The sequence below is a fragment of the Eucalyptus grandis genome, chromosome 3 (assembly GCF_016545825.1).
Source record: "Eucalyptus grandis isolate ANBG69807.140 chromosome 3, ASM1654582v1, whole genome shotgun sequence".
In the NCBI taxonomy this organism is placed as follows: Eukaryota; Viridiplantae; Streptophyta; class Magnoliopsida; order Myrtales; family Myrtaceae; genus Eucalyptus; species Eucalyptus grandis.
In genome coordinates this window covers 47,982,184-48,006,085 of record NC_052614.1, presented here as the reverse complement: position 1 = coordinate 48,006,085, position 23,902 = coordinate 47,982,184, and the positions used below count along the sequence as shown (strand labels likewise).

The 23,902-nt window shown below is 39.9% G+C and overlaps 1 protein-coding gene and 1 long non-coding RNA gene across 3 annotated transcripts; both read left to right on the top strand.

Moving 5' to 3' along the window:
* Nucleotides 1-10,181: 10,181 nt before the first annotated feature.
* LOC104434637 (disease resistance protein RUN1) lies at nt 10,182-14,880 on the top strand. Its single transcript, XM_039309700.1, has 6 exons — nt 10,182-10,319; nt 10,830-11,317; nt 11,767-12,907; nt 13,169-13,450; nt 13,538-14,164; nt 14,209-14,880. Exons 1-6 carry the CDS (start codon nt 10,182-10,184, stop codon nt 14,878-14,880), a joined length of 3,348 nt encoding a protein of 1,115 aa, XP_039165634.1.
* A 4,643-nt stretch (nt 14,881-19,523) lies between these two features.
* LOC120291073 lies at nt 19,524-20,307 on the top strand. 2 transcript variants are annotated; one of them, XR_005548907.1, is made up of 3 exons: nt 19,524-19,616; nt 19,720-19,803; nt 19,906-20,307. It is a non-coding gene; the product is annotated as an uncharacterized LOC120291073 (long non-coding RNA). The 2 variants fall into 2 exon arrangements; XR_005548906.1 differs by lacking the exon at nt 19,524-19,616 and having other exon boundaries at nt 19,637-19,803.
* Nucleotides 20,308-23,902: the final 3,595 nt, after the last annotated feature.

Below are 23,902 nucleotides of genomic sequence, written 5' to 3'. Positions count from 1 at the left end.
GCCCCTCGCCGTTGCTGCTCCGCCCCTCTCCGCCGTCCCTTTCGCCGGAGCTCCGACGCCGGCTAGCAACTGCCCGGCGCCGCCACCGTCGCTATCTCCCATTTAGGTGGTTTAGCTTATTTTTTTTATTCCATTTTATTTTATTTCATTTTTTTAGTTTATTTATTTAAATTTTAATATTTGATGTTAATATTCATAAATTTTGTAGGCATTATCCACATTGTCTAAAATCATTGTAATTATTAATTTAATCCGTAAGATATCGGATCATTTTTTAATTATATTAATTCTTAGGCATTTTGGTAGTATTTTAATTGTTACATTATTATAATTATTAATTTGATTCGTAAGATTTTGGATCAGATTTTTAATTATTCTAAAGCTTTTTATATGTCTAGATGCTCAGGTTAGAGTAATTGTTAATTTGACCGGTAAGTCAACATGTTATTTTTTCGATTACTTTAATCCTTTATTTGATGGATATCTTGATAGTTTAGATGTAATTTCATAATTGTTTATCTTAGAAAAACACTAAAAACATAAATCAAGATTGCATTTTTAGGATTGCATTTTTAGATGATTTTGGAATAGGTTAGGATTGATTTTAGATAATGTTTGCACATTTAAATAATCTCATTTTTCTAAAAAATAGTTTTTTAAGATAGGATATGATTTAAGTCAAATTAATTCCTAAAATAAATTATAAAACTATTCATTTTAGATAATTTAATTATGGTTTTTATTAATTCTGAATTTCAACCAAAAATACAAAAATATTAGGTGCATGTCGATTAATTTGTATGTTAGGTTCATTTAATTAGAATTTGCCTGTTGATAAAGTTAGGTCATGAAGTTAAAATGCATGTTTCGATTTCAAGATAAAAGAAAACAAAAAAAGATAATTGTTTGCGTTGTGTTTATTTTTTTAGTGGAAGTCTTTTGATTGTTTGATAATGATTTAGCACCTCTGTGATCACCCGTTTGTGTGATAGAGATTTATGTTAAAATAAATCAAAACTGTCTGCAAAAATATTTTTGAAATTAAAAAGAAATGGTACCGAAAGGGCGTTAGAGAAATCTAGTGAACCAAATCCCCGTACCCAAAGTTAATGTTTGGTTTGTAAGAGTAAAAAACATTATTTTACTTAGATGTCTAATCGATCTACCACAACTTGATTAGTGGCAACTCTTAAATAATAATCATTTGCATGCTAAATACTTGAATCTTAAATCGCGAATTGATATGGGCTTGGGAAAGCCCGGACTAAGTTTAAAGACTTAGTAAGCACCCGAATTTTAGGTCGCGATAGAATTCTTCCGTTCAGACCATCAAAATTTATCTAACGGAAATGCTAAAGTTGCAATTTTAAATGGATTTCTCTCTCTTATGCAGTATTTTTTTTAAATTAAATTTTCCTTTTTAGATCTTATTTAAATAATATAAAAATAAAAAAATGCTAAAATAATTTAAAAAATAAAATTGGAACAAATAAGGTAGAACACATCGGTGGCCATGTGCCCTAGGCGGTAGGGGGCATCGGCTCAACCCTTTCTTGGGTTGGTGAGGCTCGCCCAAATTAAGCTAAAGGTGCCCAAATCTAGGCAACGCTAGCCCTCCCCTGGGGCTAGCAACCATCACTTGCCTTAGGCCTAGCAAGGGTTAGCAAGCGTTGCTAGGCTTGAGAGGGCTTGGCCAACCCTCATGTAGGGCTAGCGTGGCTTGCTTAGGTTTGCGTGATGCCGACTGGCCTTCTGCAGCACCAAGCAAGACCTCGGCGACCCCAAGCAACCCTCGCTAGGCTTGAGAGAGGGCTAGCGATGCTTGGGCCTAGTGAATTTTGTTGGCCCTGCCGGGGCTGGCCACCCTTGCCTAGGGCTAGTGATGGGTGGCAGCCACCGATGAGTACCTACCTTTTTTAAAAAAATTTCCATTTTTTATTATCTTAGATTTTTAAAAATATTATTTAAATAAGGTCGAGAGGAAAAATTAATAAAAAAAAATGCCACATAGGAAAGAGAAATCCATTCAAAAATGCCTCATTAGCATTTTTTGTTAGATAAATTGATAGTGTTAATAGAAGGACTCGCTTGCATCGATTTGATAAGTTTGAGAACTTAATTGTAATTTGAAAGTTTTAGGGGTTTTAAGATTTATAGTGCACATATCCCCCCTATATATATTGAATTACTATTATTATTACTTCAAGACATAGGTTTTATAAAATCAAAGAAGCGATTAAAATCACTCATTTGAGAATGTCCAAAACCAAACAATATAGTTATTTGAGCTGACGATTTCAAAATCCTATCAATTAAACGAGAATCGACATAAAAATTAAGTAAAACACTGGTATAACTAACGATTCGACTGAAGAGTTCTTAATATGCTGGCCAATCGACTTCTATGCAATAATGAAAGGCTCGCCGTATAAGACATTCGCTGTTGTCCGCCACTCACAGCTTACGCGTTGGACTTATTCCCATGACTCTTTCCACTTGAGCCTGATTCTAAGAAAGTAATGTCAAGGCAGCCGAAGGCAAGCCAAACTTGTCTTTTAAACGGGAAATTTGCAATTGATTAAGACAGGTGTAATTTCGAAAATTCGTCTCGGGCAATTCGTAAGCCCAAATTGAGTTTTGTAAAATTTTGTAGTCTTATTACACCTTAAGCTATCAATTCCCATTAATTTCTCAGCTTAACAACTCATAAATTTAACCTACCAGCTCAAAATTTTCAAAGATTAGAAATTAGGGCTCATGTCAAAACTTTCTTCGACTAGATGAATCAAGAGAACACTTATCGGGCTTTGCTAAAAGAAATAAATCCCGCATGGCGAGGTCCTGTGGCATTCAAAAGTCCTTTTTCCCTTTCTTTTCTTTTTCCTTTCCTTTTTTTTTTCTCTTTCCCTTTCAAGTTCGTGCGTGCCCACTTTTCCCTTTATAATTGAGCTGAACGTCAACTTTTTTTTTTTTTTTTTTCATCCCACAGTTTTTGACTTAGTCAAAGTCCACATATTATATTTGCAATTGAAAAATCTACTCGGACTCGGACGGTGCAAATTCGAATTTGGGTTCCAACTGGAGGACACTGACCGAGCTTCGCTCTAGACTCGAGAACTTGTCCTTCCAAGGGGAGAAAGAAAAACAAAAAAATAAAACGAGGACTTAGTTGTAACTTCAGTAAATTTGTCTCTATTGCCGTTCGTCCTAGAGAAACTAATTCTATATTGGGCCCTCCTAAGGTGACGGTACCATTAATCCTCGATTACTCAGTCTCGGCTAGAGGAAATTATTGGCTAGCGTTCGATTTTTCCAGTAATTTTTGCTGTTCTTCTCTCAATTCTTGTTTAGCTATTCAAGCTAGGGAAAATACATATGATCTTTCTTTCTTTCTGTAAATTCTGAGATCATACAAGTTTATTATAACATAATTTTTAAGTTGGGAGATCAAGAAGAAAAGAAGCTGTGTTTTTTTCTTTCTGCGCTTGTTGGCTTGATTGCACTAAAAAATGTGAGGGGAGTTTATTTCTTCTTTTTGGTCAATAATAATAGTTTCATTTGGCACTTTGAAGTTACTACTGACTTGAAATTTTTGTTTCATGCTTTTTGTTCTTCATTTATTTCTTTCATTTTCATTGAGAGAAGAGGGAGAGAGAGAGAGTAGCGGGAGCATAGCAGAGCAATGCAGTGAGGAGTAATAAGAAAAGTCAGAAGTGAGGCCTCAAGTATCCAATAAATTTTCAATGAAGGGATCCTTCTTGATACCCTACTACAGCAGACAAGCAAGGCATCCTTGGCAAAATATACGCAGACTATACCGTCTCTCTTCCAATCAGCTTATTAATTTCTTTTCATATTAAACCCAAAAAAAAAAAAAATTGCCATTTCCATATTAAACCCAAAAAAAAAAAAAAAACTACAGTTGGCAAGATTCCTTGCCACTGATTCTTGTCAAAAATGCGACGTGGCACTGGCTCCCATGTGCCCTCTCATAACGTTTCCTTTTTGTCACGCCTTTATGTCTACGCGGGAAAACTATGCCCTCTGGCTGTCGTGTTCCCACTTGTACGAACAAATAGCTTCATGCCATCTTCCCAGTGAGGAGAGGAAACAGAACCATGGAAGAGGATGAAGGAAGCTACGGTAATTTAGAAGAGATAATAATTTAAGCGTTGAGTATATTAGTGCCGCAAGTATGAAAAATTCCTAGACCAGCGTCGTGCATTTATGGATGTCATTGAGTTTCATGGAAAAGAAGAAGAAGATGGAACGGACTTTGTGGCTCGTGTGCCCCGAAAAGGAAATTCATTAGAAGAAGACACAGGCAATTAACATTTGATTATGCAAGCCAATTCACGAAGCTCGATGAGAAGGCAATTACCTTTGCAGATTCTTCCAAAATACAAATTAGACGGGAATAATGTTAGAAAATAGTAAAATTGATTTTGTGTTTTGATTAGCTTATTTGTCTTTTATTTGTTTTTTGGTTATGTGTGTGAAAGCAAGAGTTAGTCGGTTTGTAAACCGTCAAAGAAACGTGTGCTACAGCACCACGTCTCTCTAAGCCGCCGGAGAAGAAAAATCATGAAGAAAATACAAATATCTTGGGCACACAATAAAATATTATTATACTTGTTGCTGGAGATCTCAAGAAGTACGAAGGAAGGTGAACTTGTGGCTAGCAATATTTTATTCTCACTGAAGACAGCAAGAAGAAGAGAATTCGCAGCCCACAATTTTTGACTACCAAGAAGAAAAGTTCAACTTTAACTCTTGCATGTTTGAAGTCCAGGCGGTGAAGTGCTTATAGACATAGGGTTACGTTAGTTTTAATTAGTGTGTGAGAGAGTGAGATTTTAGAGAGAGTTTTAAGCTTAGCAAAGTTAGTGTGTGTACTCTATTAAGCCTTTGCAAGGTATATTGTACAATATAATCTCTCTTTGTGTGTGTACTCTTTCCCTCCAAGTCATTTTGGTTCCAACAATTGGTATTAGAGCTAGCCATGGCATCCACTAGTTCCGTTCAGATGCAACTTCCAAAGTTGAACAGAAAAAATTACAATAACTGGTCCGTCAGATGAAGGTTCTATTCAAGTCCCAAGATTTGTGGAACCCGGGTGGAGAACGGCTACACCAAGTAGCTGATGCCGATGAATTCAATGCTTTGAGGAAGGAGGAGAAAGAAGCGTTGGTGGAATCTCGAAAGAAAGATCGAAAGCATTATATGCGATCTTTCAAGCCGTGGAGGAGACGATATTTGAAAAATATCGAGTGCGGACAGCGAAAGAAGCGTGGGATATATTGCAAAAATCCTACAAAGGTGATGATCGTGTCAGGCGGGTGCGGCTCCAAACACTTCGAGGAGATTTTGAGTCTTTACGCATGAATGACTCTGAATCTATCTCGGCTTATTTTGATCGTGTACAAACCATCGTTGACCAACTAAGGGTTAATGGTGAAGAGCTCCAAGATGTACGAGTCGTAGAAAAAATCTTGAGGTCTTTGACTGAAAGATTTGACTAAGTGGTTGTGGCGATCGAAGAAGGCCAAGATATATCAACCATGACGTTGGAGAGGTTGATGGGTTCATTATGTTCGCATGAGCAAAGAATGAACCAGAAGTCTATCGGTTGAATTCTCGAGCAAGCACTGCAGAGTCAGGTCACTCAATCAAATCGAGGAGGTCATCATGGTGGCCGAGGTCGTGGAGGTCATGGAGGTGCCCGAGGTAGAGGTGGAAATCTGAATTCCACTAAAAGATATAAAACACGTGACAAATCAAAAGTCAAGTGTTTTAACTGTAACAAATTCGAACATTACAAATCCGAATGTTGAGCAAACATGGGGCAAGAGCAGCCAGAATATATGCACGCTGTCGATGCAAATGAAGGCGTGGTGTTAGCATGCCAAATGGATGACTCAAGTACCATGGACACAAAAATTTGGTACCTTGATACTGGGTGCAGCAATCACATGTGTGGTCAAAAGGAGCTATTTTCGAAGTTAGATGAGACGGTTCATGGTGAAGTCAACTTTGGGAATAAATCCAAAATTCCCGTGATGGGCAAAGGTAACATTGATATCAACTCAAAAGATGGTACTAATGTTACTATTGCAGACGTTTACTTTGTGCCGGGACTCTTTTGGAATTTGCTGAGTGTTGGGCAACTATCCGAAAAAGGCCACAAAGTTAACATTGAAAATGGTGTGTGCACCATTAGAGGCGCAAACAATAAGTTGATTACAACGACACAAATGACGAAGAACCGGATGTTTCCTCTATCCCTTCAGACGAAGACTCTATTGAGTTTCCAAGCAATGATAAAAGACAGCAAGTGGCTATGGCATCTTTGGTTTGGTCATCTAAATTTTCGTGGACTTAAATTACTAGTCCAGAAAAAGATGGTGACTAGCATGCCCTTGATCGACGCTCAAGACCGCTCATGTGAAGGATGTCTCGTTGGAAAGCAACATCGGAAATCTTTTCCAATTGGGAGAGCTAGAAGAGCCAAGCAACCTCTGGAGTTGGTACATACAGATATCCGTGGCCCTGTTGAGGTGGAATCATTTGGACAAAAAAGGTACACGCTAATTTTTGTCGATGATTTTACTAGAAAAACATGGGCTTATTTTTTGAGAGAAAAATCCGAAGCTTTTGGGAAATTTAAAGAATTCAAAGTCTATGTTGAGAAAGCAGTGGCTTTAATTTAAAGACATTGAGATCGGATAGAGGTGGAGAGTTTACTTCCAATGAATTCGACAATTATTGTAAAATTCATGGAGTGAAACGTCGTTGATTGCTAGCTATACTCCTCAAGCAAAAACAAGTATAGCGAGAAAGAAAGAATAGAACAATTTTTGAAATGGCAAGAAGTATGCTAAAGGCTAAAGCATTACCGAAGAAGTTTTGGGCAGAAGCCGTTGCTTGTGCTGTATTTGTGTTGAACAGGTGTCCAACAAGGAGTGTTCTTGGAAGAACTCCAAAAGAGGCTTGGAGCGGCAACAAGCTAGATGTTTCGTTCCTACGAGTATTTGGGTGCGTAGCATATCCCCATATACCGGACGAACGAAGAAAAAAGTTGGATGATAAAAGCGAGAAGTGTATTTTCATTGGATATAGTAATGTGACTAAGGGTTATAAGCTATATAATCTGTCACGGAGAAGGTAATTATTAGCGAGGATGTCCAATTTTTGAAGATGAAGCCTGGGACCGGAATCAAAAGGCTGACCAGAAAGACATTCCTATGGAAGATGAACCATTGGTGAGGGAGACCGAAGAATCTTCAATTGAAGATCCATCACTTTCACCTGGTAGTTCATCCTCCTCACCAACAACGACTGCAGAACCATTGATTCGTCGTTCACAATGACCGCAGAAGACGCCAGTAAAATTCAAGGATTATGTGGTCACAAGAGTTGATCATAATGACAGTGACGAAATCACTGATGAAACAATGGTAAACTTTTGTTTATTTACCGAATGTGACCCCATATCCTATGATGATGCAAAGAAAGCAGATGAGAAGTGGATCCAAGCAATGGATGAAGAAATCCACTCCATTGAAAAGAATGACACGTGGGTGCTAACTTCTTTACCACCTGGTAAGAAGCCTATAGGTGTCAAGTGGGTGTACAAAACAAAGTACAAACCCAACGGTCAGGTGGACCGTTACAAAGCAAGACTGGTGGTGAAAGGCTATAAGCAAAAGCCAGGTATTGATTATTTTGAAGTATTTGCACCAATGGCTCGAATGGATACCATTCGAATGATCTTGGCACTTGCAGCTCAGAACCGTTGGAAAATCCATCAAATGGATGTGAAATTGGCATTCCTTAATGGTTTCTCGATGAGGAAGTATATGTGGAGCAACCACAAGGTTATGTGAAGAAAGGGCGTGAAAATCAAGTTTATAAACTGAAGAAAGCATTGTATGGGCTAAAACAGGCACCTCGAACTTGGTATATGAGGATTGATACTTACCTGTTGGAGCATGGCTTTCAAAAGTGCCCTTATGAGCATACAATGTATATCAAGTCAAATACTAACGGCAATATTATAATTGTTTGCCTTTATGTTGATGATTTGATATTTACAGGAAAGCTGTGTGAGAAGATGTTTCTTGAATTCGGGGAGGCCATGAGAAATCAATTTGAGATGACAGATTTGGGATTAATGTCCTATTTTAGGGCCTTGAAGTGAAGCAGACAAATGAAGGCATATTTGTTTCACAGCAGAAGTATGCTAATGATATTTTGAAGCGATTCAATATGGAAACGCTCAAATCAATTCGAACTCCCGTAGCGAACGGTTGGAGTTGAAGAAAGAAGGAACTAGTGAACTGGAAAATCCCACTTATTTTAAAAGTATTGTTGGCAATTTAAGATATTTGGCTACCACTAGGCCGAGATATAACTTATGGCGTGGGAATTATTAGTCGGTTTATGGAGAAACCATACCAATCACATTTGCAAGCAGCAAAAAGAATTTTAAGGTATGTCAATGGAACTCGTGATCATGGAATTTTATATTCTTACACTAACAACTGCAGTTTATTGTGGTATACGAGCAAAGTGATTGGGCGGTGATCTTTTGAAACACGGAAGAGCACTTCGGATATGCGTTCTTTCTTGGATCGGAATAATTTCTTGGTCATCAAAGAAACAACAAGTTATTGCACTCTCAACAAGCGAAGCAGAATACATTGCGGTATCTTCGGCAGCATGTCGGGCGATGTGGCTTCGAAGGATGCTTTTTGAGCTTATGCATGAACAAAAAGGTCTTACTAAATTGATGTGTGATAACAAGTCGGCGATTGCATTGGCCAAGAATCCCGTATTTCATGGCAGGAGCAAACATATCGACATCAAGTATCATTATATTTGTGAGTTGATTAAAGAAGGTGAGATTGAACTTGATTTCTATAAATCCGAAGACCAGATTGCAGATATTTTGACAAAACCAGTGAAGGCAGATTTGTTCGAGAAATTGAAGAAAATGCTTGGTGTCGTAGTTTTACAAAATCAATTTTAAGGGAGACTGTTAGAAAATAGTAAAATTGATTTTGTGTTTTGATTAGCTTATTTGTCTTTTATTTGTTTTTTGGTTATGTGTGTGAAAGCAAGAGTTAGTCGGTTTGTAAACCGTCAAAGAAACGTGTGCTACAGCACCACGTCTCTTTAAGCCGCCGGAGAAGAAAAATCATGAAGAAAGTACAAGTATCTTGGGCACACAATAAAATATTATTATACTTGCTGCTGGACATCTCAAGAAGTACGAAGGAAGGTGAACTTGTGGCTAGCAATATTTTATTCTCACTGAAGACAGCAAGAAGAAGAGAATTCGCAGCCCACAATTTTTGACTACCAAGAAGAAAAGTTCAACTTTAACTCTTGCATGTTTGAAGTCCAGGCGGTGAAGTGCTTATAGACATAGGGTTACGTTAGTTTTAATTAGTGTGTGAGAGAGTGAGATTTTAGAGAGAGTTTTAAGTTTAGCAAAGTTAGTGTGTGTACTCTATTAAGGCTTTGCAAGGTATATTGTGCAATATAATCTCTCTTTGTATGTGTACTCTCTCCCTCCAAGTCCTTTTGGTTCCAACAAATAAATCATTTTGTTTTGCTTCAAAAATGATGGATATAGACTTACTTCTAGAGTATATGTACAACAATTTCAGGGAGGTTCGTGGAACATGCCATGATTCATCGCTGACAATTTCTAGGAAACTTGCCTGTTAACGGCCTCCATTCACGTAAATTAGAAAGAACGGAACATATATGTAGGATCCGATTGAATGCGATAGCTTCGGTGGGCTACCAATTGGTTTATTGCATTATCTTTAACTAGATAGAGAGAATGAAGTAGGAAGTTCGATTCCCTATCTTTTTGGGAACTGGAATGGGGATGTAGGAACAAGAGAGCATGATTTTATAACATGCATACAATACACGCAGTGACTTAATATTCAATAGGATAAAAAAAGAAGTAAATATCATGTCGTCTCGTCCTATTAAAGCTTTTGCGATGTTAAATCACGTGGGATGGGGACCACGACAATTTTCCAGCACGTTGACCAAGCGCGTAGCCGGTACCCACGGTCAATGGTCTCGGTCATGTAAATTTTAATGTCTCTGAGAGAGAGAGAGAGAGAGAGAGAGAGCGAGCGAGCGAGCGAGCGAGAGCGATGGCGATGGCGACGGCGGAAATACTGGCTCTGGTGAATCTGTTGTTTGCATTCGCTTCGAATCCGTCCATGGCGTTTCGAATTTTTCTCGTAATGATTAATCTTGCAATTGTTGCTGGAACGATGAGAAGAAACCGGGTTAGTTTTCTCTGCATCTCTGGGGTTTGCGTCTTTTAGAACATATTTGCCATGAAGGTGGAATAGGTCTTCTGCGTAAAGTTCGACCCAACAAATGCTATAAATCCTCTGGAATGTCACAAATCTTCTTTGACGTGAACGATTGAACCACCGAATGTTAAGAATCACGAGATCTATCAAAGTCCAAGCACTTTTTTTGTTTTGGGCATGAATGATTGGACGCTGGGCCTGTTAAGTACTGTTTTGCTCTCACTTAAAATATTTTATATTAATTAAACTTCAGAAACAAATATTTTATTCAGAGTGATACGAAAGTTTTGAGAATTTTGGAAGGTAGAAAAGTCAAAATGTGTTAGTTGCAAAATTCAATTGGAGTCCGCTTGCTATGTTAGGTTGTCTCCATCGGAACCATAAAATTTCGTTTTTTTTTGCCTTTTATTGTTTGGCCAGAAGCGTAAGATTTGGTCTGAAACACCATGTTTAAGCGTTTTGGTTTCATTTATTTGACAGGAACCGTCTTCAACCTCTACGTCATCGTCTGGAATCAATTATGAAGTATTCTTGAGTTTCAGAGGTGCAGATACTCGTAAAACATTCACGGATCACCTTCACGAAAAATTGGTAGATCTAGGGATCAAGGTCTTTAGAGACGACAAAGACCTCTGTGCTGGGGAAGAAATAAAAAAGGAGCTAAAAGACTCCATCAAGCGGTCAAGGATTTCGATAGCCATACTCTCCAAAGATTATGCTTCCAGTAAAAGCTGCCTCATGGAGCTGGAACAAATGTGGGAGTGCAGAAAATTAAATGGACAGACTATTATCCCGATTTTCTATGATGTTAGTCCCTTCGATGTAAAGCACCAGGCTGGGGATTTTGAAAGGTCCTTCCATCAACATGAGAATGACGGAGTCAACTCAAATACCATCGAAGCATGGAAGGAGGTTCTTCGACGTACGGGTAACTTACGCGGATTTGATCGGGAGAACGTAGATGGGGGGTAATTTTTTTACTTTTCCCTTTCCTAGATAAAGCAGGCTAGAGAGATCTTTAAGGATATTGTTATGAAATGGATCGATAATTTAACAAGTCGAAGTTATATATGCCTTTTGAATAACCGGTGACTCGATTGAAATGGCCATTTGAAAATGACTGGACTTATGACGTAACTGTGAGTTAGACCAGCCGACCTGCTCCACCAAGCTCTGTTTGTTGCCCCTTGGCTAGAACTTGAGTTTTCCAGATAGCATGATATCAATGTCGAAATTACTCTATCCTAAAAGGGAAATAGACCATGCATACTTGCTCTCCATTTTACTTAAAGATTGCCACTGCCCCTCTTGTTGATTTGATTTTTGTCGGTTTATGTCCCACATGATTTTCGTCTACTTTTTTATATTTTTGGTAACTTCGTTATCATCCCCGTGGTTCATCACCTGTGTTTTGCAGGCATGAGGCCCAGCTCGTTAAAGAAGTTGTTAGACGCGTCAGGCGGGTGTTGAAGAAGGATGACCAAGTTGTAACCGACAAACTAGTTGGAATTGATCTTCATGTCCAAGAGTTGATGAAAAAGCTTGGTGTAATCTACAGGGATGGACAAGCGATCCAAGTTCGTGGGGATGACGTGCGTGTTGTTGGAATATGTGGTATGCCCGGTGTTGGAAAGACTACACTTGCAAAGGTTATCTTCAACAAACTGCATAAGTTGTTTGAGGAATGTAGCTTCCTTGAAGGTATTAGTTCCCAGAAAGTCGAGGTTTCACAAGAAATGTTGATTGCTGACCTTCAAAAAGAAAAACCGGAACATCTTAAATCTTCTGGTGAAGGTATTAGAAAAATAAAAAGTCTATTTAGTAATATGAAGGTTCTCATTGTGCTTGATGATGTGTATGAGAATAAACAAATTAAAGCATTAGTCGAGAAACTTAGTTGGTTTGGTACAGGAAGTAGAATCATTGTGACCACAAGCAACAGAAAAGTTCTAAAGGGTATCGACTTTCGAGCACCCAAAGATGGAGCAGCCAATGGAACAGTTGAAGAGTACGAGGTTGCGCCAATGAGACATGACCATGCTCTTCAACTCTTTCGTAAGCATGCTTTTCAAGGGGATGCTCCCCAAGATGTCTCTGAGTATGATTTCCTGTCCATAGACATCACCAATGCTATCGGAGGGCTTCCTCTGGCTGTTGAGATTACGGCTTCAAGTTTATATGGGGAGGATGTGCAAAGGTGGAGAAGTACCTTGAAATCCTTAAAAAAATACCAAAAGGATGATATTTATGCTGCCTTCAAGGCCTGTTATGAATCTTTGAGTCCTCGTATAAAGGAGATTTTCCTTGACATAGCGTGCTTTTTTATAGGAAAGGATAAGAGAATTCCTTCTTACATGTGGGACGCATGTAATTACGATTCTGGAGGAATAGAGCTCCTTCGTGACATGCATATGTTGGAAGATGGAGAAAATAATGAATTAAGAATGCAGAATCTGTTAAGAGACTTTGGCAGGAAGATTGTCGAGAGCAAAGGTCTTCATGAGCGCTGCCGGTTTTGGAATCACAGTGACGCACTTTCCATTCTAAGCGATGGTGAGGTACGTTTTCAAAGCCTCTAATATTTTTTTAGTGGCTTACGAAAACGTTCAGCTTGACTCGCATTCCTATTAATATAAACTTATTTTTCCTTATTCAATCTCGAAGGGAAAAGAAAGGGTTTTGTTCTTAACACGGTTTAGAACATATGGTGGATACCCACTAATTTCGTAAATTTGAATTGCCTCTTTTCATTAGGAGGAGTAAGAGAAATAAAAGTTCTCAACTTACTCATACGTTTTTCGTCCATCGAGACTTGACAGGGTACTGAAAGAGTCCAAGGCATAGGTCTCACATTTGAAGAGGGTTGCAGCATCTGTTTTCCATGTGAAAAATTTCGCAAAATGACGAATTTGAGGTACCTCAGACTGGATGGGGCTAACATCCGGGGAAATACTGAGAATCTTCTTCCAAATTTGAGGTGGCTTGATTGGCGAGAGAGCTGTTCGATTCCTCTAAATAATATGCATTTGAAGAAGTTAGTCGTTCTTGATCTGTCGAGGAGTGTCACCAATGATTCAAAAATATGGAGTCAAAGCATGGAGGTATGGCTGATATTTTCTTTTTAAATCTCATGATAAGATGATAGACATGAGCGAGTAAAGTTTGATATCTTCTTTGGCAAGTTGCAGAAGGTGCAGGAATTGAAAGTCTTGAACCTACAAGGATGTACTCTGTTCAGTGAATTGTTGAAGTTTCCAGCTCCAATCAACTTGGAGATATTGATTCTGGAAGATTGTACTCTGTTCTCTACATTTGGGACATTCATTAGTAAACTCGAGTGCTTGAGTTCCTTGAATTTGAGAAACTGCAAGGGAGTCGGGCACTTGCCTGACGAACTGTGCCGCATGAAATCTTTGAGGGAACTTCTGATCGATGGAACTGACGTCAAAAGTATTCGTATTCGGAAAGGTTCTATGGAGAATCTTGAAATACTTAGTGCTTGTGACTGTAAAGAATTGTGTGATATATCCATAATTGGGCACCTAAGGTGTCTTTCACGTCTTGCTCTGGATGGTGCTAACATTGATTGGGATCCAGAAACTTTTGAATTTCCTCAGAAACTTCAGAGACTTTCTTTAAGGACTTGTCGGAAACCGTATAAACTTCCACATTCCATTGGGAAGCTGAAGCTGCTGGAGGAAATGGACCTTTCCCACACTAGAATCACAGAAATGCCAAGGTCAGTCAAGGATTTGAGGAATTTGAAGACGCTGAAGATGGCATACTCTGACCTACGAAAATTTTCGGAAGATATTGTGAGCTTAGAGAACCTGGAGGAGATAGATTTCTCTTTCTGCAGAAATTTGGGGGCAAAGTTCCTCATGAAATTTCAGGACTATCCTCTTTGAGAATTTTGAGATTATCGTCAACTGAAGTTGCTGGCCTGCCTGAGAGCATTTGCTGTCTCTCTCGCCTCCAAACCCTCGACTTACTTGACTGCAGCCAACTTCAGGCACTGCCAAGGTTGCCCTCCAGTTTACTTCATCTCCTCTGGGGATCTGAAAAAGTGAGCGTCCCCGACTTATCATATCTGACAAATCTAGAAGAGATAGTCTTGAAAGATGTTGAGCAGCCAAAAGCTGGATGGCTCATGAGGTTAGTGAGTCTAAAGACCCCAAATATTGGGTGGATCACGAGATTATCAAGTCTAGAGACCTTGGAATTGTCCGTTTCAAAGGTCACCAATCTCCCCGGCAATTTTAGTGACCTTACTCAGCTCCGGAAGCTCTCTTTATCCTACATGAAGGAGCTAGACCTCACCCAACTTCCCTCCTCAAGCATATTGACTCTGTGTCTCAAACACTGCAATATTCAAGAGCCAAAATTTTCTAGTCTGAATTATCTGTCTGAATTAGAACTAGACGACTGCAATCTAGCAAAGATTGATGGTCTTGAAGATATAGAGTTTTTGGAAGTCCTGAAAATTTATCGTTGCAGGAATATAAAAACCTCAATGGGCTCGAAAAAATAAGACGTCTCCGGAAGGTGCAAGTTTTCTCTTCTCCTCAAATCATTCTAAAAGAATTATCCGAATGTGTTGAAGTGGACAGATGCGATTAGGCTATATGTCTGTATCTTGCATTCTTCTCGGTCAGTGGATGGATAGTGTCTGTTCTGTACGAACTACTATCGTACTTCGAGTTTTTGACAGCTCCTTTATAAGAGGCTAGAGGGCGGCCTCTCTAAGGTAAATGCTCAAATTCTGTTTAGAAATTCTTTTTACCCGAAACAACGTTGGATTTTGTCGTTTCCATGAATTCCTTATGTGTATAAAGCATTGGATCTGTGCAGGGCCACAATACCTGATGCGAAGTCTTCTTGTCCTGCAATTGGTAATGGCATCAAGAACCTCACATCATAACCATTGCTGAAGGTGGTGACTCCAGTCGAATTGCTGCATTTTTGTTAGTGTTCTGTTTTGATTGTTTTCATAAAGGGCAATGCTACTTCCACGGCCTATATGGCTGCTTACTGGTATAATGAGGCCATATTCACAGACGAATCAGATAAAGGTGCTATTTACCAAAACACCATTTACTGTTATTTGTAGCCCATAGGATGCATCCAACAGCCGTCCACTGCCACTCAGCTCCTCGATCACGATGAAAAAGAGAAGAAGAAGAAGAAAAACAAGATCCAGCATCCATGGGCAACGTTGCGAGGACTCCGTGGACGTGAGCCATCACGGACCTGTACCTTTTTCAGCTCTGCGGGTGAGATTCGTCCTCAACACTGCCTTCAAGTTTGCTTTTATTCATTTCAGTTGATCAAAACATTGGGCTCCCGAATCTCCAGGAGTTCATTATAGGATGGCGATGCGAAATGGATTTGACGGAGATCTAATTAGAAGGAACTACAAGGGAGTGCGCTCGTGATGGTGAAATTGAGTATGATGATTGCGATGTAGAGAGAGAGAGAGGTGCGTCTTTGAATTGATCTGCTGCATGGAAAAGGATACTTTTCATCAATCGTTCTCTTCTCTTCTTATTCGATTTTCTTCTCTCTCGTACCTCTGGATAGAATCCGAGTTCATGGTGATGGGAAGCATGCTCTGTATCAATCTATACATCTATAAATAATAACAAAGCATGGAGAACAGAGCTTTTTGTCGAGCCACATCTTAATTTTTCTTCTGCTTCTCCTCTTCATATTACTAAAAAATACATATTGATTGAAAAAAACACAAGGATTGTTTTAATTAAAAATAAAGGTTCCTACTTTTTTGGGTCATTGATTCATTAATGCTGATTTTGTTTAAGAACCAATCGAATCTGTAATTGGCGATTTGTTGCAATTAATGTTCTTTTTTTGGGTCAAATAATTAATGTCGTCGATTCGCATGTATAAATTGCTATACACAGTACCCTCAATTTCAACATCTATTATGTTGAAAAATAAAACTAATGCAATACATTTCGCTTGAATAAATGTATTCTAGTCCACCTACATTCTCTTCTGTCGCTATTTTTGCAAACATTCCATATTCCTTTCTGATGATTTAGATGATCTTCTGGCATCTAATAATTTCTATGTATAAACCAGTAAGTATCATTCAGTTGGCGTCTCTGCCCAGTGCCCACCGGTTCAATAGCCCTTTACCACAGAATTAGCATTTAATTGATAATTACTTTTATTTGTCATCTTTTATATAGTGCTTTCGTGCGATAATTGAGGTGGGATGGTCATTTGGGGAGCCAATTCGAATAACATGGTGGTTGGGAGAAGATAAAATGGCTCTTGAACTGCGATTTCTATTATTTTTCTTTTCCACTCTGACATTTAAAAATAACATATTGGGTGCAGCTGGGGTAGCCATATCAACAATGCACTAAACCATTTCATTTTGTCAAATAATTAATGTTGTTGATTAGCATGTGTAACTTGCTACACACATTACGGTCAATTTCGACTTCTGTTATATTGAAAAATAAAACTAATGCGATACATTTCGCTTGATTTTTGTAAATCTAATTTGTCTCGTTTCATTAAAAGGAGTAAGAAATTAAAGTTTTCAACTTGTACGTTTTCCCCGTCGACACTTGACAGCCTAATGCATGTATCGAAGGCATTAGTCTCCCAGTTGGAGAGGCTGGCATCGTCCGTTTTACATTTGAAGCGCTTGGCAAAAAATCGAATTTGAGGTACCTGACTGGATGGGGCTGAGATTGAGGGAAACTCTAAGAATCTTCTTCCAGATTTGAGGTGGCTTGATTGGCCTGAGCTATGTAATATGGATTTGAAAAAGTTACTCATTCTTGATCTGTCTTGGAGTCCGGCCACCAAATATTCACAAGTCTGGAGGCAAATCATGGAGGTATGGCCGATGTTTGCTTTTTAAATCTCGCGTTAAGATTTTAGGTACGAGTGAGTAAAGTTTGATATCTTCTTTTGCACATTCATTGCAGAAGGTGGAGGAATTGAAAGTCTTGAACCTACGAGGATGTGATAAGTTACATGCATTGTTGGACTTTCAAGCTCCAGTCAATTTGGAGATTCTGATACTGGAAGATTGTACTCAGCTATCTCAAATTGGGACATTCATTCGCGGACTGGAGAACTTGAGTTCCTTCAATTTGAGAAACTGCAGGCGAGTCAAGAAGTTGCCCCCAGAACTAGCCCAGATGAAATCTTTGAAGGAACTTTTGATTGATGGAACTGGCATTGAAACAATTCATATCCAAAAAGCTTCTTCGCAGAAACTCGAAAAACTTAGTGCTTGTGGCTGTGAAAAGCTGAAAGATATATCCCCAATTGGCCACCTAACGAAACTCAAAAAGTCTTGCTCTGGATGGTGCTATTAATTGGCATCCGGAAAATCCGAAACCTTTTGAGTTTCCTCAGAATCTTCGGAGACTTTCTCTAAGGAATTGTGAGAGGTTGTCGGAAGTTCCACCTTCCATGGGGAACCTGAGGCTGCTGGAGGTGATGGACCTTTCATACACTGGAATCATAGAACTCCCAGGGTCAGTCAAGGATTTGAGACATCTGAAAACGCTGAAGATGGAACACACTCACCTACAAAAATTTCCTGAAGATATTGTGAAGTTGAAGAAACTGGAAGAGATAGATTTCTCTAGCTGCAGAAGTTTGGGGCCAAGTTCCTTGTGATATTTCAGGCTTATCCTCTTTGAGAATTTTGAGATTGTCGTCGTCCAATCTGGCTGGGCTGCCTCAGGGCATTTGTGGTCACTCTCGCCTCCAAATCCTTGACATCCTTCGATGCAACCGACTTCAAGCACTGCCAGAGTTGCCCTCCAGTTTACTCAGTCTCCGCTGGGGATCCAGAAACATGACAGTCCCCGACTTGTCATATTTGACAAATCTGAAAGAGCTATGCTTGAAAGATTATAAGCAGCCAGAAGCGGGGTCATTGGGTCATACTCCAAATGTTGAGTGGATCACGAGATTACCAAGTCTAGAGACCTTGCAACTGTCCGTTTCAAAGGTCACCAATCTCCCTGGGAATTTTAGTGCCCTTACTCAGCTCCAGGAACTCTCTTTATCCTACATGAAGGAGCTAGACCTCACACAACTCCCCTCCTCAAGCTTATTGACTCTGCGGCTCAAACACTGCAAGATTCCGAAGCCAACATTTTCTAGTCTGCAACATCATCTGTCAGAACTAAAACTAAAATACTGCGAATTAGCAGAGATTGTTTGTCTTGAAGATTTAAATCGTCTGGTAGTCCTGATAATTTTATATTGCAAAGGTGTGACAAACCTTAACGGGCTCAAAGATTTACCACGTCTCAGGAAGGTGAAAAGTATCTTTGAAGATCGACCCAGTCTACCAAAATTATCCAAGCGTGTTAAACAAGACATACCCAGCGGCTTAGGCCCCGTTTGTTTGTGTTTTTTTTGTGTTTTTAAACACTTTTTCTTTTTTTTCCAGGAACAAAAAGTTAAAACAGGAAAACACAAATTTTGTGTTTCTTGTTTTCAAACACTTTTGAAAACACTTATTTTGTTTTTCTTTTTTCTCTTATTTTCTTGTTCTTTTTCTTTTGGCCGGTCCGCCGGCCTCGGCCATGGCCGGCGACCGCCGACAAGGGCCGGCGGCCTCGCCCACCACGGCGAGGCTCGCCGTAGGCGTGGGTCGGCCGCGCCGGGGGCGACCTCGATCTCGCGGATCCGGCGAGGCCGAGCTCGCTGGGCCGGGCGAGCTCGCCCTCGCGGTGGGCGGCGAGGCCGCGCGCTCGCCCGCCATTGGCGAGCTCGGCCTCAGCCGGATCAAGGCGAGGCCGACCTCGCGCCGCCCGGGTGAGTCGGCGTCGCCAGCGGTGGCCGGCGAGGCCGTGCCTCGCCCGCCGGCGGGCGAGCTCGGCCTCGCCGGCCCGGCCGCCAAGGCCTTGGCCTGGGCGACCGGCCAAAAGAAGAAAAAAATGAAAAAAAAAAAAAAGAAAAAAAGGAAAAATAAGAAAAAAATAGAAAAAAATAAAAGAAATAAAAAAATTATCCAAATTTACCAAACATGTTTGTTTATTTTTATTCCCGAAACAAGTTTACCAAACGCGTTATTTTGTTCAAAAATTGTTCCCCCTAACATAAACATTTTTTTCTATTTACGTTCTCCCTAACGATTTTTAAACGGGTAAACGCAAACAAACGCACCCTTAATAGTCTCCGTCATGTACGAACTACTGTTGTACTTTCGCGTCTTCAACAGGACACCTCCTTTTAGTCTAAGAAACTGGAGAGCGACCTAAGGTACATGCTGCAATTCTGTTTACAATTCTTTTTATCCGAAACAAAGTTGGATTTTATCGGTTCCATGAATTCCTTTTGTGCATATTGCACTGGATCTGTGCAGGGCCACAAAATACCCCAGACAAATTCTTGGCATCCAGCGATTGGTAGCGGCATCAACAGTCCCGCATCAAAACCATTGCTGAAGGTAACCCCTACACTTGAATTGCTGCATATATTGTCAGTGTTCTATTTGTACTGCTTTTATAAAGGTACGATTCACCAAAACACCGTTTACTGTTATTTGTAGCCTGTAGGATGCATCCTCCAAAAGCCATCTGCTGCCGCTCAGCTCTTTGATCCCGATGAGAAAGAGAAAACGAAGAAGTAGAATAAGATCCAGCATACATGGGCGACATTGCCAGGACTCTCTAATCGGAAGCCATCACGGGCCTGTGCTTTCGTCAGCTCTGCTGGTGAAATTCATCCTGAACACCGCCTTCAGTGTTGCCATTCTTCATTCGAGTTAATCAAGTTGTCAGGTTCCCGAATCTCCCGGAGTTGATTATGGTATGGTGATGACGAAAGCTTCACCAAGACGGAGGTTTTTGTTTTCTTTTCTCAAATTATTGCACATGAATTTTTAAGTTCTGTAATAGAGATAATGTTCGATCTAACAAGCTACAAGACGTCCAGTCTGTTCCTTAATTCATTCTCTGCGTTTGCTATCAAAGCCTCTCCTTCTCGAGGACAAGAATAAATGAGGCCTTTCTTTGAGGTAATTTAAGAATCAACCGGCCAAACATTTAACCAAAACTTGAATGCAAGCAAAGATTATGATTTCAGTCTGTGAAAATTTAGACTTTACTAATGTTGAAACAACGATATTAGAGAAGACAAGCGCATTCATAGCGTAAAATGATTTAGGAAGAAATTCTGAAAATTACTGAATTACACAAATGCCGGTGGTTAGGCGTTAACGCCCATCGCCTGTCTTTGTTATGCTCCTTTAGCTGTACATAAAGCTCCCTTGCAGTAATAATTAGCCCTGCAGCGAAAATTGTTGCCTGGCTAATGGATGGCATAGTGAAGTGAGCAATATGATTAAGGGTGTGCATGGTTTAGGCGAGTGGTTCCCGACCTAGAACTGGGAACCGTCCGCTAAGGACTGGTTCTAAAAAATTGGAACCGGGATCTACCCGTTTGTTGGATAAATCCACCCGGGAACCGGACTGCCAGTCCGGTCCGGTTCTCGGGTGGATCCATGGAACCAGTCTCACTGAATGATTTAGCAACAGGTTTTCTATAGCGTAAATGAAAACATCAAACTTACATTGCCTGATGGACATTGTAACAAAACCAGAAATGCGAACTTCATGTAGTAGTAAGCTAGAAACCTAACAAAAGAAGCAAGAGCTTTCTTAGATCTAAATCATCCAACAAATAAAGCCAAAAAGCCAATTTTGCATTAAAAGGAAGATAGTAAGCAACATTGAGCAAAACAAGAATGAAAAAATGGGAACAAATAAAAGGCAGTCTTGCTTGACTATAGAAAGGACAATGCTAAGGAAAGGTTAAAAACAATGAACTTGGTCCACCTAGCATATTTCAAGTGTCACAAGTAGGCCGGACTTCTTAGGGACATCCTCATGACCCCATATCATAGTTACACCTAAAAGACTTTTATGCAAAGGGGAATAAGAAGGTTTTCATGCTCTCAAGTAGTGCAAGTTGACAAATAGGCTCACCAGTTAAAATAAGCCCTTGACAGTGGAAAATCAATTGTTTGCACAAGGGACTACTGATAAACCTTAGAGAGCATGGAGGTAAATATAAAGGTTAGGTAGAAGATCTTTCTTTGACATAAACAACAGTCAAAATTCATTGCATCTCCACATTTTGGACTTTGATTAGGTAGTATATCATAATTAGTTTCAAATAAAATCCGAGAAAGGATATTCTTATATAAAAAGGCTAACATTCTGCTATAACCTTGACAAACAAACCTAGAGAAAAAATAAACAAAAGAACTGGGAAAGACCATATTGGAGTTCAAAGACTCACCAGAAGAGAATTTTGTTCGTAAACACTTCGGCAACTCTAAAACTACCATAAGCAACAACGAAGAGATCAAGACCACGAGCCTCAAAGAAAGCGTTGCAAGCCGAGGGGCGAGGCGCCGTGACATTTGACGGCCGGTTTGAGGCGCTGCCGAACGGAGAAGACGACAGTCGAGGGCGGTTGGTTTGTGGAAGCTCCGGAGTGAAAGAACACTTCAACCAGAGAGAGAGATAGAGAGAGAGACGAGACGGAGAGGGAGAGACACGGCTGCTAATGCTATCTAGGGTTTGTTTTAGTAATTTTTTATATTAAAAAATTAATTGGTCCGGTCCAGTGGGCGGGCGGCGGATCTCGCCATGGAACTGGGAATCGGACCGGTACCCACCGTTCTTATAATTGACCGGGAACCGGGCCGGTTCCCTCAAGAACCACCGGTTATGGCGTTCCGATTTGGTTTTGGGCAGTCCGGGCATATCTTGGTTCTTTTGCACATCCCTAAATATGATGGCATCAAAATGAGTCAAGAGGTGGAAGAAAGAAATGAATTTGGTATTTAGATATGCTCTCTCCCAAGGCATTATTGAAGCGTTGTAAAAAGCTTGTAGCACATTCATAAATTAACTCACTCGAGAAATTGTCTATGTTGATTGATCCCACATCGAGCACAATTGATTTTGTGCTTTGGTATACAGGTAGACACTTCCTCGGGAGGTCACCTAAGCTTCATCTAATTTAGACATAAATTGAAATTCCAATCTTTGAATGTTACCACCATGTTAGTCTCTTATGATTTGATTTCAATGATCAAGAAATGCTCCCCTCTTGTTTGGTGTGCAATTTGATATGTCATGTTCCCTTCACCATCTTTAAAATTCATTAGAAGTGACACCTTATTCAAATCTTATTGTCCCACTCTCATTGACCAAGTCGTCGTAACATGAAAATATAAGGATTAAGATCCTATAGACTTATAACTGAAGCTCATTTGGTCCCATTCATTCACATTGTTCTCGCCTAAAAAGAATTAAAATTCACTGAGGAAAAAAAAAAAAAACCAAAGGATGGCCGAGAATAATGATTTGAGATTCTAGATATTGATATACTTCGGGGACAAGAACCAAGATGGTTCCTACGCGTACCTGAGAAAACCTTTGAAAAAAGGCAATGTAAAGTAATATAGCAAATTGGTTCATATAAGAAGGCAATATGATAGCATTTTGGGAAGAAAGATGGTAAGAGATGCACTCTGAATTATAAGGTCATTAATATCAATCCCTACAAAACTCTGTGTATTTCAACGCTTGGTTATTTTTTATACAAAAAAGTAATAAACTTTCATGTATTTAAGGTATTTCGACTTACTAATAATATTAACTCGTGAATAATGAATATTTTCTTTTAAATAAATTTCAATGTGCATGGTAAACTTTTTATAGAGAAAAAGTATTTAGATAGATGCGAATAATAACTCGTCATATATTTTTTTGAACTTTAAAAAGTTATGACCATTAGATTTCATGAAGTTCTCGACCAAAAAAAAAAAATCTGATGGAGCCCACCATTTATAATGATCCTCATTCAATTTATCTTATGATTATTTTGCGTACACGTATTAAAAAGCCCGTATTTACGGGAAATTATTGACTTGTAAAAAATGCAAGTAGCTTTTAATTCTCAAAATCCTTTGGCTTCCTATCATTTCCCCCACTCTTTGAGAAATATTTACCTATATTCGAATACAACGTACCAAATGAATCACGGCTCTTAATCTCCACCTGCGGACCAGGCGGGCCCCACCTGCCTGTCCACAAGATCAGCGGCCGAGATTCAATTGGTCCAGGAACCAAATTCCCCGACCGCCCTTCCTTCGTGCTTTGTCCCGAAGCACATCGACAGTTCCAAAGTCAACTCTTTGACCAGACCGAACGCCAAGATTACTGCACAATCGTCTTCTACATCCCATCCGAAGCGACCACCGAACTGTCCCGCGATCGTGATGGGGTTCAAGTTCATCCTCCACGCGCCGTGTCGTTCTCCGACGACGTGCGGCTCTTCCTTCGCGTGGTGCTCGTCCTGCCAGCCGCCGCCGCTCGCTACCACCGCGCGCCCGCGGCGTGTCCGCCATGTTCGCCGCCATGATGCTCGGGGACTGTAAGCCGCTCTCTTACTCTTCCTTTTTTCTCTTCCGCCTCAAAGCTCACCAACCCAAAAGATGGAAATGAAGAACCTGGTCTTCAAACTTCGTT

Excerpts from the sequence above, each read along its gene's own strand:
- LOC104434637 (XM_039309700.1), top strand. The coding sequence starts at position 10,182 with ATGGCGATGGCGACGGCGGAAATACTGGCTCTGGTGAATCTGTTGTTT. Across the intron at positions 11,318-11,766 it reads CGGGAGAACGTAGATGGGGG|GCATGAGGCCCAGCTCGTTA; the intron begins GTAATTTTTTTA and ends TGTGTTTTGCAG. Across the intron at positions 14,165-14,208 it reads GAAAATTTTCGGAAGATATT|AAATTTGGGGGCAAAGTTCC; the intron begins GTGAGCTTAGAG and ends CTCTTTCTGCAG.